This window comes from Ovis canadensis, chromosome 13 (genome assembly GCF_042477335.2).
Source record: "Ovis canadensis isolate MfBH-ARS-UI-01 breed Bighorn chromosome 13, ARS-UI_OviCan_v2, whole genome shotgun sequence".
NCBI classification, from domain to species: domain Eukaryota; kingdom Metazoa; phylum Chordata; class Mammalia; order Artiodactyla; family Bovidae; genus Ovis; species Ovis canadensis.
This window is the reverse complement of record NC_091257.1, coordinates 73,609,894-73,625,246: the sequence shown is the minus strand read 5'-3', so window position 1 is coordinate 73,625,246 and position 15,353 is coordinate 73,609,894. Positions and strand designations below refer to the sequence as shown.

Below are 15,353 nucleotides of genomic sequence, written 5' to 3'. Positions count from 1 at the left end.
ATTTCTAGGGTCCTAACAGCTGTGGTCTGTTGGTGTCCTGGATATGACCAACTGGCAGGGATATCTCAGCCCCCAGGGGGCTCTTTGGGATCACAGAGGAGCTTTAAAAAACACACCCCAGCCCAGGCCTCTCTCCCAGAGACTGTCATCAGTCGATTTGGGGTGGAGTGGGACTCAGCATTTGTTAGATGCTCTGAGAGCTGAGAAGCACTGTGCATGATACCCAGTGTGTGGAGGAGATAAAGGACCTTGAGGGGACATTATCCTGGATGGGCAGACAGTAACCACAAGGGTTCTTAGAAGAGGCGGAAAGAGGAGGGAGGGGAGAGAATCGAACATGTGATGCTGCTCAATTTGGGGATAGAGGGAGGGGCCGTGAGCCAGGAGAGCAGGTGCCCCTGGAAGCTGGGAAAGGCAAGAGAACGGTTCTCTGCCAAATCTCCAGAGGAACCGGCTTTGCTCACGCCGTGACTTTCACTCAGTCTGCCTCCAGGACCAGATGCTGAGTTTGTGTTGTTTTAAACCCCTCACATGCGGCAGTTTGTTACAGCAGCAACGGGAACCTGCTCCCCCTGCCCCGAAACAACAAAGTGTCCAGGTGGGGTAGCCACCCCTGCACCGACCACGGCACATACCACTGTTTCCTTTCAAAACTAAAACTAGAGCTACTGTTTGACCCCACGATCCCACTCCTGGGCAGGTATCTGGAGAAAAACAAGATCCGAAAGGATACACGCACCCTAACGTTCATTGCAGCACTGTTTACAGTAGCCAAGAATTAGATGCAACGTAAATGTCCACTGATACGGGAATGGATACAGAAGGTGTGGTACATATGTACAGTGGAATATTACTTAACCATGTATGCAGTGGAATGTTACTCAGCAAAATAATGCCATTTGCAATAACATGGATGGACGATAGCTTGTCATACTGAGCGAAATAAGAAAGACAGAAAAAGACAAATATATAACATCGCTTATACGTGCGCCCCAAAAGAAGGGAACAAATGAACTTATCCACAAAACAGAAATAGAGTTACAAATGTAGAGAACAGGCTAATGGTTACCAGGGAATAAGGAGGGTGGGGAAGAAATGAATTGGGAGGCTGAGATTTACAAATGCCTGGTGGCTCAGAGGTTAAAGCATCTGCCTGGAATGCTGGAGACCCGGGTTCAATCCCTGGGTAGGGAAGATCTTGTGGAGAAGGAAATGGCAACCCACTCCAGTACTCTTGCCTGGAGAATCCCATGGAAGGAGGAGCCCGGTAGGCTACAGTCCATGGGGTCGCAAAGAGTCGGACATGACTGAGTGACTTCATTTCACTTCACTTCATACATAAAATAGATAACTAAAAAGAACCTACTGTATAGCACAGGGAACTCTACCCAATATATTTTAATGACCTATATGGGAAAATATTCTAAAAAAGAGTGGATATGTGTTTATGGATAACTGATTCACTTTGCTGTACAGCAGAAACAGACACAACATTGAAAACCAACTATACTCTAATAAAATTTTTTTAAAAAGAAGGAAAATAGAATTGTGTTTGTGAGCAGGTCATGGTGATTTTGGAAAATCACTTTTAACTCAAGTAGCAAATTCTTCCATCCCCATCCCAACCCTCACCCTATCCCACTCCAGAGGCTTCAAGTTCTGTGTGCACGTGAATCACTGAAGAAGCTGGGGCGATGGATGAGCTAGTGAGAGCAAAAGGCTGGGGGATAGATGGACTTAATCATTCTTTGTATTAATGGTAGCTAGTTAATTTCATTCCTGAAGAGACCAGCTTTGACCTTCACCTCCAGCCCCAATTAACTGCCAACAATGCTTTGTCAGCGTGTTTACCCCAAATGAATCGCACAGAGAGGTGAAATCTCGTAGGAAAATTGAGTGCTCTGGCTTGGGCTGCAGGTGGGAGCTGAAGTTGAGCTCTGAGATGATTTTGATCACCCGCCGATACAGGCCTGGTTAACCACAGACGCCGGGCAAACTTTGAGGCAAGCACTTAGTTTTCAGCTCACCGCAGAGGGAAGACAACGCCAGAGCAAGGAGCCAAACCTGATTTCATGCCCCTAACATCCTGGTGGCATGTTTGCAAACTGGTTATCCCAGGCAGGAATGATTTGGGGGCCCTAGGTCACAGGGGTGGTCGAGATAACTTTGTCCCCTTGTAGACAGGGCCATTCCAGTTCACCGGGCAAAACCCTGCCTTCCTTGTAATGAAGCCAACTTCCTTGTTCTCCCTGAATATTTGTGCAGGTGGAGCGGTGCTTGCTCAGAGCTCAGCATCAAGTCCAGATTCCTCTCCAGCCGATCTTCCAGGTGTTTTCTCTTTGCACTGGGTTTTTCAGCGACACCCACACTGCTGTGCTGCTCCGAGTAAGTCATCTTGTTCTGAGCATCATGCCTTTGCTCAGGCTGAGCCCTCGCCTAGAGCATCATTCCCTTCCCAACCCCCTCCTTCTGCCAGGTGCTGAAGAATGAGTTCCAGAGCTATCTCCTTCAAAGCCTCCTGGCCCTGCAGATGGTGTCTGGGACCCTGTTCTGCCCTCCTTTATTCCACGTGGTCATTCCTGCTCAGGACTCACTGCCCAGGCCTGGGCTGCCTCTTCTGCTGACTGTGAGCTGCTCCCTGAGGGCAGGGGCTGGGTCTTCCTGTCTCTGCAGCCCGAGGGCATGGTACTCAGGAGGTGGTCAGAGTGGTGGGAGGCGGGGGGCCTCCATCTACTGGAGGTTCAAGAGCGAAAAGACAGGGCCTCTGTGCCTAGTGAGTTCACCCGGCTAGTGCCGGAGAAGATGTAGCTGGCTTCTGAGGTTCTCATCTGTCTTGTTGTTCAGCCGCTCAGTCATGTCTGACTCTTTGCAGCCCCATGGTTTCCCTGTCCTTCACTCTCTCCCGGAGTTTACCCAAACTCATACCCATTGAGTTGATGATTTGGGAGTTTACCCTTTTCTGGTAACATTAGGGAATGACCCATCCCTAGCCTTCAAGGCTTCTAGAAAGGTCAGTTGGTAAAACTATCAGGGGGCCATGATGGGCATTGAGGAAGTCAAGTCTTACATGGAGAGCAAAGAGTGGGTGGTTCTAATGTACGGTAGACCCAGGAAGGCGCCCCCTGGCAGGCTGCTCCTGGCCGCCAGAGGCCCTGTCTGTTGAGTCCTGTCCCCAAGGCCACAGAAGCAGAGCCCAGAACCAAGGTCACCTCCGAAGCTGACTGAGCCCTTTTGTAACTTTGCGAGAAGCCCCTGATCATCATTAACAAGTTTCCTGACTCCCAGCTAGGCAAAGATGCCCACTCCAGTAAATACCATATAGCATCCCAAGCAATTACCTGGTGAAAACCATCCAGCAGGAATTTTCTTTGTCTTGAGGCTGTAAAAATCGGTTATTAACCTGCAAAAACTGTCAGCTCTCCCTGGCCTGTCGGGAGCTGTCAGTCCGCTGCACTCGCAGCGGCCACTCTATCTCTGCTGTTTGTTCTCAGTGGAGAAGGTGTTGGCCCCCCACTCCAGTGCTCTTACCTGGAAAATCCCATGGACGGAGGAGCCTGGTAGGCTGTAGTCCATGGGGTCACTAGGAGTTGGACATGACTGAGCGACTTCACTTTCATTTCTCACTTTCAGGCATTGGAGAAGGAAATGGCAACCCACTCCAGTGTTCTTGCCTGGAGAATCCCAGGGATGGTGGAGCCTGGTGGGCTGCCTTCTCTGGGGTCGCACAGAGTCGGACATGACTGAAGCAACTTAGCAGTAGCAGCAGCAGAAATGCAGGAGACCCCAGCTCAATTCCTGGGTTCTGGAAGATGCGCTGGAGAAAGTATACGCTACCCACTGCAATATTCTTTGGCTTCCTTTGTGGCTCAGCCGGTAAAGAATCCGCCTGCAATGTGGCAGACCTGGATTCGATCCCTGGATTGGGAAGATCCCCTGGAGAAGGGAATGGCTACGCTTCTCAGGAGCCGAAGGGTGGGAAGCCAGCACCAGCCAGGGAAGTCCTTTTTATTTTTCCCCACTGCTGCCACAAGACTTTATTTGTGAAACCCCAGGCACAGCCCAGACACACACAGAGCACACGGGAAAAGCACAATATGTCACAGGGCGCCTCCAGCCCAGCCCCACCCCCACCTTAGGTCTTCAGGCATGATCAGGCCCTATCCCTGCCCTCCCCGGCTGGAGATCCAGCTTGGGCCCACCCAGATGCCCCCTTTGGCATGGCTCGCAGACATCTCAGCAGCCAGAGGAGGCCCCATGGGGTGCGGAGCCAGCACCGTTCAGGCCAAGTCTAGCTTCCAGACCGCAGTGTCTGCTCCCTGGCTTCTCTTCCTGTCCACATGCTGTGGGTGCCAGCTTTGCCCTCTGACCCCCCCCCCCCACCACCCCGTGGCCCCAACCAGAGCAGTCTCTGCCCATCAGGCTGAGGGGTCGCACAGCGGGGATAGATGGTAGGGGCAGGGGTGGCCGGAGGAACTGAGCCTGGTGACAGGAAGCAGAGCAGCCATCAAGAGACCAGACCTGGACAGAGCAGGACAGACCTGGCCACAACATAGGGAGGGGACAGCAGCTGCTCAGGCCTGTCGGGACCTGACGGCCCACCGTGATTGCAGTGCCCACTTTACTTCCGGCCTTTGTTCTTAATAAACTCACTCCTTTCTGGAAACTCTATTCCAAGCCGCACTCAGACTGCCTCGACACAGCCCTCACACCGTGCCGGGTCCAGCCCAAATGCTGACCCACACTGGCCACGCGTCCGGAGGCGAGAAGGTAAGAAATAACATGGCAGCAGAGAGCTCACCCGCCCCCAGGCTCTTTCTGTGTGTCTGCCTGCAGGCTGTTTGCCCTGAGTCCCACCCCTCTGGGGACACCGGCTCTTCGGGTCCATCACTCAGCAGGTGTCTTCTGTGTTTTCGGAGTCATGCCTCTCAAGGGTCGTAGCTGCCAGGTTTTCTGAGATGAGCGTCTCAGCGCTGACGGGGTCGGCCCGACTGCCAACAGGAGGGACCTCGCTTCTGGATGGTACATCTCGGTGGGGAGGCTCTGGGGAAGAGAAGGGACCCCAGGAACACGTCAGCCATCTCCCCACGAACAACTGAACAACCGAGGTGACTTGGCTCATGGTTGCTGAAGCCGCTCCCTGGGGTGCAGGCTTCACGGGTGGATGGCCTCACGTCCCCATCTACAAAGCCCTATCCTTTCTCCCCCAGACCAGTGCTCCCACTTCCTCCCTGCCTTTGATTTCAGGTTATCTTTGGTCAGACTTTTAAATTGTGCCCCACATCATGCTGTCCCTCTGCTCCAGCCCCCCAGGCCTCCCCAGCTCACTTCAGATAAGACCCAGGCCTTTTTCCTGGGCTTCCCATCAGGGAGAGACCCGGCCTTGCCCACTGGATCCCACCCCTCTGCTCCCTGGGCTCATGTGTGTGGTCCTGGACTTTGTTCCCATCTCAGGGCCTTTGCACTTGCTGTTCCCTCTGCCTGCAGTGCTCTTCCCACATCTATGCTTGTCTGGTTCCTCCCTTCCTACAGGCCTGGGCACAGATGCCACCTCATCCTGAGGGTCTCTGTCGGCCTGGCTAAGGCACATCTACTAGGTCACACTGCTGCCTACCTGCCGCCTCCCGTTTTAGAGTTCTTTTTAGTGCTGGTCTCAAAAGGCTAGTCTCTACTTGCTACTGGACTCTTATCTCATGAGTGGGGTGTATTTGTCTCTTTGTGCTCTTAGCTGTATTTCCAAGGACGGGGAGGGTTTTTGTGCAGGAGTGGGGCCAAAGTGGGTGAATGAATGAATGAATCAATGACTTCTTCCTAACAACTGAAGACGTGGGAGAAGCGTAAGATGGCTACAGCATTATTCGTGGGGAAGAATTAGTGAGCTGGGTGACTAAGAGTAGAGGAATGATCATGTTCCAGAAGGTTCCAAGGCAGCCCAGCCTCATGGCATGTGGCTTGGGTGGTCACACAGGCCCTTCAGATGGGCCTGTGTTCGGCTTACTGCTTTCCGGTCTTTGTCTTGAAATTCTTCCTAAATTTTGAACAAGGAGCCTTGCTTTTTCTTGCTGCACCAGGCCCCACAAACGTGTCACTGGTCTGGTCCAGGTGCGGCAGCAGTGAGTGGAGCGCATCCAATCCTCCCCACAGCCCAGGAGCCATGGGCTCCTCTAACCCTCAACTGATAGATGGGGAAGCAGAGGCTCCCAGCTGAGTGATGGGTTAGGTGTTCTCCACTTCTGCCATGACTCTCCTGCCTCCCCGAATCCAGGAAACGGGAGATTCAGGACTGTTGAGTGAATGAGAGAGAGAGCATGGGGGCCCCGCCCTGCCCCAGGCTCACCTGCATCCCCTCCTGTTTCCCTAGGCCTTTGGACTCCCTTGACATCAGCTGCCCCCGGGTGGACCATCATCCTGTTGCTGTTGCCGACGGTGGTGTCCTCGAGGAAGCAGGAGCGAATGTGGATTCTCTGGGACGTGACCCCTTCGGACTGAGGTCCTGGTTCAGGGATTTGAATTTCGATGGAAGCTTCTGGGCTGGTACCCAGGACAGAGGCTGCAGGTTGGTCATAGAAAGGGATTCGGGGAGGGGGTGTGAGCAGCTGGACAGCAGGCCTGACCTCCAACATGGCTCCCAGATCCTCCACAGCTGACCGTCCTCCTGGAGCCTCCCTGCAGTGGTCCATGCTATGCTCATTCATTGGCAGACACGTGGCCTCACGTGGTGACTCTGTATGTACATGCCTGGGCTGCCAGCTCTCTCGGCCCCTGGGTCTGCCAGCTTGAGCTCCCCTCCTGCTGCCTGTCCCCACTGACCTGGTCCCCTGTGCCTCCCCAGGCACTCAGCCACTGCCCCTGTGGACCCCTGTCCCTGCCCCTCTGCTGCCTGCCTTCTGGCAGCTCTGGAACACCATCTCCATCTTCAGTTAAAATCTTCACATGGCCCCCGGCCCAGTCCCCAGCCCCTGCCATCTTGCTCCTGCCTCCTCTGCCAAACTTCAAAAGAGAGCTGGACATGCTCTGTCTCACCTTCGTCCACTGCCCTCGCTCCTTCTGGCCCCTCAGCTCACCGCAGACCCCTTGCTGCCAGACCCCGTGACCCTCCCTTGATCTTAAAGCCTCTTCTCTTCTGGAAACTTGTGCCCTGGCATCCCTGGGGCTCCTCCTCTCCCAGGCCTCTCTGCTGCATCTCCCCCAGCCTGTCTCTGGATGCCCAGTGCCAGCGAGGACATCGTCTCGGCCCTCTGGTCAACAGCACCTAGGTGGCTCCTTAGATGCCTTTCCAGCCCAGCCATCTCCTTTGTCTCTGCTTCATCTGGCCCAGGAAATGATCCCTGCCCATTGTAGAGATGAGGACATCGAGGTTTCCTAGGTGAGTAGCAGGAATGGGAATCCTTGTGTTAACTCTGCCAGACCCCCTTGCTCTACTCTGTGGACAGCCTCTTGGTGGGATGGAAAGAATTTCCCATAATGCCTCTCTCACCACAAGGACTGGCTCAAGTCCCATGTATTGAGGAGGCCAGGTGGGGTGGGGTGGGGGCAGGATGGCAGCCCATTGTCTCATTACCTGGGGGGCTGTCAAAGGCGCCGCAGGCAGAGCCCTTGGCTGGGTTGCTGTGAAGTCGCATCTCATTGCCATGTCCCATCTGAACTCGCCTGAGCACAGACTTCTCCATCCGGATGTCCTGGGGCCCCCTGGATCCAGCCAGGGAATCCAGAGTTGAGGGATCAGCAGAAGGCATTGGAGGGAGGTAGCAGGGAGCTGTGGAGCCTGGTAGAGGACATGGAAACATGACCCTTAACCCCCACCCTCTGCTACCGCTCTTCCCACCCCCTCCCCACTATGCACACAGGTAAATCCTAGCCAGACAGAGGAGACACAGGCAGACTGGGAATGATTACTTTAGGCTCTGAATTGAAGAGCAGGTGGATCGGCAGAACAGTTAGCGTGGGTTTCCAGGGTTTTATAACTGGGATGCCTGGGGTGTCAATGGGGCATTGAAAACCCAAATACTGAGCATGCCCTCTGTTCCTAGCCATTCTTACCCCTCTGAGCCTATTGGGAAAAAGTCTCCTTGGGGGTGAACTTGGTGTTGACCCAGAGCCCTCAGGGACTCTGACATTGTTTTATTTTCTCAGCATTTATTTTCATGGTGACCTTTGTGGTTTTCAAGGTAATGCTGTAAAAGTTTACTTTAAAGTGAATTTGAGTAGAATAAAAGGTAAACCATTTAGCAACACTGAGTAAACAGTTAGCCAGGGACTCAGCCAAAATTATGGAAGGTGGAGCTCAGAGGACTGAAGGTGGGGAAAGGTTGATTTAGATTCTAGAACAAAGTTCCTCATTTCACAGTTAGGGAAACTGTGGCCCAGAGCGGGGAAGGGCTCTCTCTAGAGGTCAAGGGGGTATCCCAAGTTTGGGGTCAATGCTTTCACTCATGTCCCGTAGCTGGACTGAGAGGTGGCCCTGTCCCCTCTCCCCACAGTGCCTGGCACGGAGTAGGTACTCACTTGCTTACTATTATTCCATCAAAGCTAGGATGCACCCAGTAAGAGGGATCCCAGTTTATGAAATGTTAACATGAGGGAAGAAACAGTGTCTTGGAACAAACACATGTTACAATGATACCTTGTGACATCTTAGTAAGAGAGAGTGAAGGAAGTTGTTTCTTGTGGAAAATGTGGCGAAAGATGGCAGAGTAAAGGGAGTGCAGGAAGGGTTTGATCCAGGCACAAGGAGAGACAGCCTGATTTTGGGGAAAGCCAGAAAGGACCTTGGAAATCTGATAGCTGCCCTTTCTCCCTGGAGACATGCACCCCCGGCTCCTCACCCCACCCAGATGGACAGGGCCCCTCTCCTAGGCATCTCAGAGGACTCACCGTCTTCCCCAGATCCCATCTGTCTCACTAGGAGATTCCCGTGTCCAATCTGGATATCTTCACAGTTCTGGATGGAAATGTGGCTGTTTGGTCCCTTCTGACAGATCATGTTGATTGGATTTTGCTGGTAAATAACTGGGGTGGGCTGATTTCTAGAACCTTCTGCAAAATAATATTCCACTCAATCCCTTTGTGCCTCGTAAGGGGTCAGAAGTTCCAAATACTAGTCCACAGCCCCAGAATCTCCTGGAGGGGGCTGGTTAAAACACGAATTCCCAGGGGCCCACCCTGGGGTTCTGAGTCAGTGGGCCCAGGTGGGCCCCAGGAGCCAGAGTGTTTACCAAACACTGCAGGTAAGCTTGTACTTTGTCCCACAGGCCACCCTACCCATGTGTCCTCTGCCACCGCGGGAGGGCAGCAGGTGCCTTGCTGCTTGCACCCTCTGCCCCCTCCCACTGCGAGGAAACGACAGCACTAACCTCTGCTTTCCTTTAGGGACCTTTCCTTTAGGGACCTTTCCTTTAGGGAGCTGCCCACGGGCTGCTTCTAACCATGGGAAAAGCTTTGTTTGGTTCACAAGGCATTTTTAAGAATTTGGAGTAGTCACCACTGTTTAACATCTAGCATTTAAGAAGCTGAGGCCCTCCTTGGGTGCCTTAAGCAGGGGTGTCAGCTCCACGTGGGCTCCACACAAAGGGCCACATTCCCACCTTTGTGGGCCCTTGGCTCTTGTGTCTTTGTGAGCATTTAAAATTGCATTTAGTGACTGTATTGGGATAAAGGCAAATATAACTCAGCTGGAATTATTAGCTATTCATTCTTACTATGATATCCATTTTTTCTTCTAATTTAAAGAGAAATTGGAGCATTTGGTGACCCCCTAAAAGTACTGGAGGCTCTAGGCCTTAGGCCTGCTATTTGTAGTGCCTTAGTCAGTTCTGGGACTCCACCTGTGGGTATGTAAGCCCAGCCTAGCCAACTCCTTCAGCACCTTTAAAACTCCAAGTTGGGCAAAATGCTTACAGAAAACTGTTAGCAAATTCAGACTGAGACCTGTGTCCCAAGGTTGATACAGTCAGGGGTGGACCCCACCTCCAGGAAGCCCTCCCTGGTTACTTCCACCAGCATTCCCCTCCCTCCTGGAATCCCCTGCCAGGGACAGGTCAGCAAGACTCCAGCTTCTGACAAGGTAGGGAAGCTCCTAGCAGGAACCCGGCAAGAACCAGGGCTTGCGTGTTACAATTTCTCTTCACAGCTCTGCCCTCTGCCCTGTCCAGGGTAAGGGCCTACCTGATTGATAAATTGTCCAAGAGTTTGATTTCTGGTCAAAGTCCAGGAGGTGCTTGTCCCTCATTGCATACAAGTCTGGGTTGACTTCCTTTGCTGTCTTCATCCCCAGGGCCTTGGCGATCATCAGGGCTTTATGGGGCCCATGGGCTTCCAGGAACTGGTAGATCTCTTTCTCTGGGAGGTGGGAGGCCGGTGGTTAAAGAGGACCCTGGAGGCTGGATCTACTCCCCTACTTACCAGCCCTTGTGCCCATTTTCCTAATCTGTGAAATGGACACAATAATATTACTGCACCACGGAGGTCACTCTGGGGGTTGGGAATTCTCTCCAGGGGCTCCAGACAGTGCCTGCCCACACTAGGTGCACAGCAAATGCTAACCATTCATCAGACAAATGATTTCTCAGTCACTTAGCCTCTTTTCCCAAGAGGCAGAGCCTTGCCTCTGAATACTGTGTGCAGTGTGGGGACCTTTCAGTGGGTGGGGTGGTTGTTGCTGGACACGTGTTAGCTTCCTGAGTGACCGTGAGAGTCTAGGGGCAGAGGGACCCGGTGCTGAATGAAACCAGGATGCTTACGCTGTTCACTGAGCTCTGGGCCCGGCTTCTTTGGAACTGCAACTGCATCTTGCTGGGGCCTCTCCACTGGAGAAAGAAAGATGGTCAGGGGGTGAAGGAACGGGAGAGGGGACGTGGATTCTGCCAGACAAAGGCGGGCTGCTCTGTAGAGGACCCAGTATGTGGATCTCCAAACTCAGATTCTAGAGTTAAAGGAACTTAGCTTCAAATCCTGCCCCACCCACTTCTGGGCTTCCCTGGTGGCTCAGACTGTAAATATGGGAGTCCTGGGTCCAATCCCTAGGTTGGGGAGATCCCCTCGAGAAGGGAACAGCTACGTACTCCAATATTCTTGCCTGGAGAATTCCATGGACAGAGGAGCCTGGTGGGCTACAGTCCATGGTGTCGCAAAGAGTTGGACATGACTGAGTGACTAACACCTTCACTTTCAGCCCCCCTCCCCCAACCCTGGTCCTGCAACGGCTTTTTGTAAGTACCTGACACATGTCAGCTGTTTAGGGCCATGGGCTGCAGAACCAGAGAAGCAGATCTCATGCGATGCTCAATTATTATTGTGTCATTGGTCATGTCATAATCATCATTATTAAAGTTTTGCTGAGCATCTACTACGTGCTGGCATGGGCTTAGCCATTTGCATCAAATCCTCTCACCTCCATTGGCCAGAGAAAGAAATCAGGATGCAGTCAGAAGACAGCATGCACCCTCAAGGGCAGAGCCCGTACTTGAACCCAGGTCCAAATCTGGGCTTGGTCGCTACCAGGACCGCTCATGCTGGGTCCCGCACCCCCACCTCTCCCACCCGCGGTGACAGGTTACCCCGCTCTGTGGGAACCATTTCTTTGGTCCCGCTGTCGCCCAAGCACCACATTGCAGGGCCTGCGAGCATGACTCCTTTTGACTCCTGCTTCATCTTGTGGAGGAGCTGGTTGAGCTTCTTCTTGGGCACTTGCAATTTCTTTAACAGTTGGGTGGTCTTCACAGGGGAGCCAGCATCCCTCAACACCTCCAGAATTCTCTGCTCAAGGTCTGGGAGAGGGAGACAGGGGCAGAGACAGAACTGAGGTCCCCACGACCCAGCCTGGGCCGTCAGGCGCCCCCCAGAGAGGGATCTAGGGCAGACGGAGGAACAGAGGTTAACGTAGACACCCATCAGTGTCTCCTTGTCTTCAGGGAGGGGCGCGTGGGCTGCTCAGAAGTGACCTGGGCAGGACAGTCTGGTGGCCAGAGGAGCTGCCAGGCCTTCCGAGTGTCCCCTGCCTGTGTGAGCACTGGAGGACAGATGAGAACAGTCAGCCCTCAGGTGTCCTCAGAGCAGAAGAGAGTGGAGGCGGCAGGATGCAGGAGGGTAAGGGCGGAGCAGAGGAGCCAGGGAAGTAAGGCCTGTCCCTGGTGCCTTCTATCCCCCATCCACCCCGCCCTGTGGAATCTGCTCCTCGGGCTCACCATCCACGGGGGGGTTTCACCGTTCATCCCCCCCAGAAGCCCAGCCAGCGTCCAGAAACAGAGCTTTCACCCTGCTGCCCAACCATGGAGTCCTGGTGGTGCCGCTCCAGACTCTCTCAACCCCTTCTCCTTTCCTCTGCCTCCACTCCCCACTCCTTGTCAGCATCCCCTCGATGACAGCAGTTCCACCAACTCCAGCTTCCCTCCAGTCCACCCTCCTCTTGGCTGGCAGAACCCGTTCTGCCAGCCTCATCTTTACCCACCCTCTACTGCCCTTCAAGTGCCAACCTGTTTGAATTCCTTTCAGCCATACTCACCCCTGGGCCTTTGCACATGCCATTCCCTTTGCCAGGCATGCTCTTCCCCCCATTTCCACCTGTCCAGTGTGAGTTCTCACTCAGACTCCAATGCTGGAAGGCTGTCCTGAGTGCCCTGAGCAGGTGGGATGCTGGTCCTGTGTGGGTCCCCTGCAGAGTGTCCCCAGGGATCCGCTGCTGTGACTGCCAGGTTCACTGTAGTGGTTCTGTGTCTAGCCATGGGCCAGGCATGCAGTAGGGTCTCACGAACTATTAACAGCATTTGAATGGAGGAGGGACTGGATGAAAGAGTGAGTGTCCACTCCTGGGTAGATGTGTGCTCAGATGGCCTGGGCAGGGGATGGGCGCTCCTCCAAGGCCTCTGTTTCCGCCTCCCCTCTGCCAGAGTTAATGGTCCTAAGCAGGATGCCTCTAGGCTCAAAGAGGAACTTTCCAAATAGCCTCTACTCCTCCCAGGCAGGCTCCCATAAACCCAAGCCGGCTGCCCTGTGGGGAGTGAGAGAACTGGTGGGCGCAGAGCCAGCAGTGCATGGCGCTGGGAGAGAAAGTGTCTGCCCCTGAGAACACCATGGGAATGCAAAGCAGGGCCTTTCTTGGGAAGGCCAAGTTACCTTCCCAGGGCAGCAGCCCAACCCTTTGACTTCTGGGTTCTTGCTGGATTCTGAGTGGGCAGCACTAGGGGATGACCTGTTTGCCAGCTCTGCGCTGGGCACTGTGGCTTGCTCTTGTGGGTGGAAGGTTTGCTTTCTTCTGGGGGCAGGTGATGTGCATTACAACCCCTGGGGTCACCCAGCCTGAATTTCACTCACTAAACACTACCCCCGAGACTGTCATACCCGTCCCACCCACTGATGCTTTGCCTAGCCTTGAAAAGAGTTTTGATTCCTGAAAAACCTGCTCCTGGGTGAGCCTCTCTCTCTTCCTCCTCCTGCAGTACCCTGACCCCAAAGAGGAAATGGGGTCCATGCAGTGAAGGCTGGGCTTGCCTCCCCCACTGAGTCTTCTGGCTGCTGAACCAGAAATTGCAAAATGGGATGAGGTATAAATGATACATCAGTTAAAAGGAAAACCTGCTGGGGAACAAGTTAAATTCAGTTACCCAGTGCCCCTGACAAGTCTCCTTGGGAAAATACAACAGGAACCTGGGAACCCACCCTGGGATTCTGGGCCACTCCCAGTTAACCCCCCTCCCTGACACAGCATATTTTCCTGGGTTTGAGCCAAAATTCTGCCACCTATCAGCTGTGTGACCTCCATTTCCCCATCTTTGAAATGGTGAGATTCATGACTACTTCAGATCATGGTGAGGTTCAGATAGTTACTGATCACAGAACAAAGACAGACAAAAAGCACCTCAGCCCCCAGCCCACACCCTTTCGGTGGGGACCCTAGGAATCAGCTCTGTTCAGTGCCAGTTAAGTTTCGTGTGCGCCATTCAATAAAAGAACAGCAGCAGGAGGAAAGCCACGTACAAGCAAAGCAACTTCCCTCCTTCCTCAAAATGAAAGTGAGGGCGGGTGTTCAGGCCCCACGCTCAGCTGTGGTCGCCTGAGTCATTTCACCTGTGCTGCCTGTGATCTCGGGAGTGAGGTGGGAACCTCAGCGGGCTTCCCCTGAGGGTTCCTGCAAAACGCACACGGATTGAACCCGATGCAATGCTCTCTCCCTCTCTTGTTACGGTGGTGCCTTCAGGTATTAGCCTATCATGGTTGTCATCTGAACCAAGAAAAGGAACCAGAAGAAAAGTTAAGTCCAGCCCGGGCACTCCCGCAGGTCCTTAGAAGGAAAAAAGTACCTGTGTCTCCTGGGTCAGCAGGGACCTCGGCCATGCTGGCAGCAGCTGCAGGAAGCCTGGGAGACTTGGAGTCAGCAGCAGGCTCTGACCCTGGGGCCTGCATAAGGTGGGTCCGGTCAAGGCTGTGTGTACTCTTGTGGGCCAGGCTGGTGCTTCTAGCAGCTGTGAAGACACTCCAGCTTCATCCGGACAGCTGTCAGCTGTCAGCTGTTCACACCCCGGAAATGAGGCCCTAGGCAGCCAACCTGATCAGTTTCTGGAGAAAATGAAAATGAAACTCTTATGTGTGGTTTTTGAGAGAAACAAAATCGAAAGCTGAATTGAGCAAGACACAGTTAGGCCTTCTACTAGATATTGGTAGGGAGCTGCTGAGATGGAGGAGACCAGAGCTTCTTCTAGGGCTGGGGGGATTTCCCACCACTGTCCACCTTGACTCCCCCAGCCACAGGCCAAGATACCTGGGTGGGTGAGTGGCTGAGCGCTTGTGATCATCAAAACCACATATGTGTGTGCATATCAAACCAACGACAGTGTTGGTGTATGGCAGAGACCACAACATTAAAAAGCAATTATCCTCTAATTAAAAAAAAAAAGGAGGACTGTTTAATGAGTACTTACTATGTACTTTCCAACCTCATGTGCCCCTGACTCATCTACAGGTTAGGATCTAGTTAGGGTCTCTTTTCTCAGGAAACTGAGGCTCAGGTCAATGAGGCCACTTGTCCAAGATCACAGAGATGCTCAGGTTCTAACTCAGCCCCACCATTTACTGGCTGTGGGACCTTGGACAGGTTATTTTACCTATTTATGTCTTAGTTATCCCATCTATGAAATGAGCTAATAAAAGGAGTGACCTCAAGAGGTGGTGGCGAGGACTAAAAGGGTTAATTCAGGCACCTCTACAGCCATGAGCATAGCTGGGCACCCACTGACCTGGTTCTGGAAAAAAAGACCCATCGCTTCTGAAAATTCTTACAGGGGCCATTGACCTCCCCAAACAGTTCAGAGACCCTGCTCAGTCCAGGTGACGGAAGGGGAAACTGAGGCCAACAGAGGTGAAGG

The 15,353-nt window shown here is 53.3% G+C and overlaps 1 protein-coding gene across 5 annotated transcripts; it reads right to left on the bottom strand.

Annotated features, from left to right (window-relative positions):
* Window positions 1-4,002: 4,002 nt before the first annotated feature.
* Window positions 4,003-14,549, bottom strand: ZBP1 (Z-DNA binding protein 1). 5 transcript variants are annotated; one of them, XM_069546825.1, is made up of 8 exons: window positions 14,292-14,549; window positions 11,553-11,762; window positions 10,737-10,802; window positions 10,162-10,335; window positions 8,872-9,033; window positions 7,559-7,762; window positions 6,335-6,547; window positions 4,003-5,040 (listed from the first exon to the last, which is right to left on the bottom strand). In XM_069546825.1, exons 1-8 carry the CDS (start codon window positions 14,392-14,394, stop codon window positions 4,889-4,891), a joined length of 1,284 nt encoding a protein of 427 aa, XP_069402926.1. In that variant the 5' UTR covers window positions 14,395-14,549; the 3' UTR covers window positions 4,003-4,888. The 5 variants fall into 5 exon arrangements, with proteins under 5 accessions (XP_069402926.1, XP_069402927.1, XP_069402928.1 ...); XM_069546826.1 differs by having other exon boundaries at window positions 8,872-9,030; window positions 14,292-14,517; XM_069546827.1 differs by lacking the exon at window positions 14,292-14,549 and adding an exon at window positions 12,497-12,982.
* Window positions 14,550-15,353: the final 804 nt, after the last annotated feature.

Bases quoted from the DNA above. Each gene is read 5' to 3' on its own strand.
- ZBP1 (XM_069546822.1), bottom strand. From the start codon at position 11,886: ATGGGTGTCTACGTTAACCTCTGTTCCTCCGTCTGCCCTAGATCCCTC. The intron at 7,763-8,871 runs GTGAGTCCTCTG...GTCCTCTACCAG, and splicing joins GATGGGATCTGGGGAAGACG to GCTCCACAGCTCCCTGCTAC. The intron at 6,548-7,558 runs GTAATGAGACAA...ACCAACCTGCAG, and splicing joins CGCCTTTGACAGCCCCCCAG to CCTCTGTCCTGGGTACCAGC.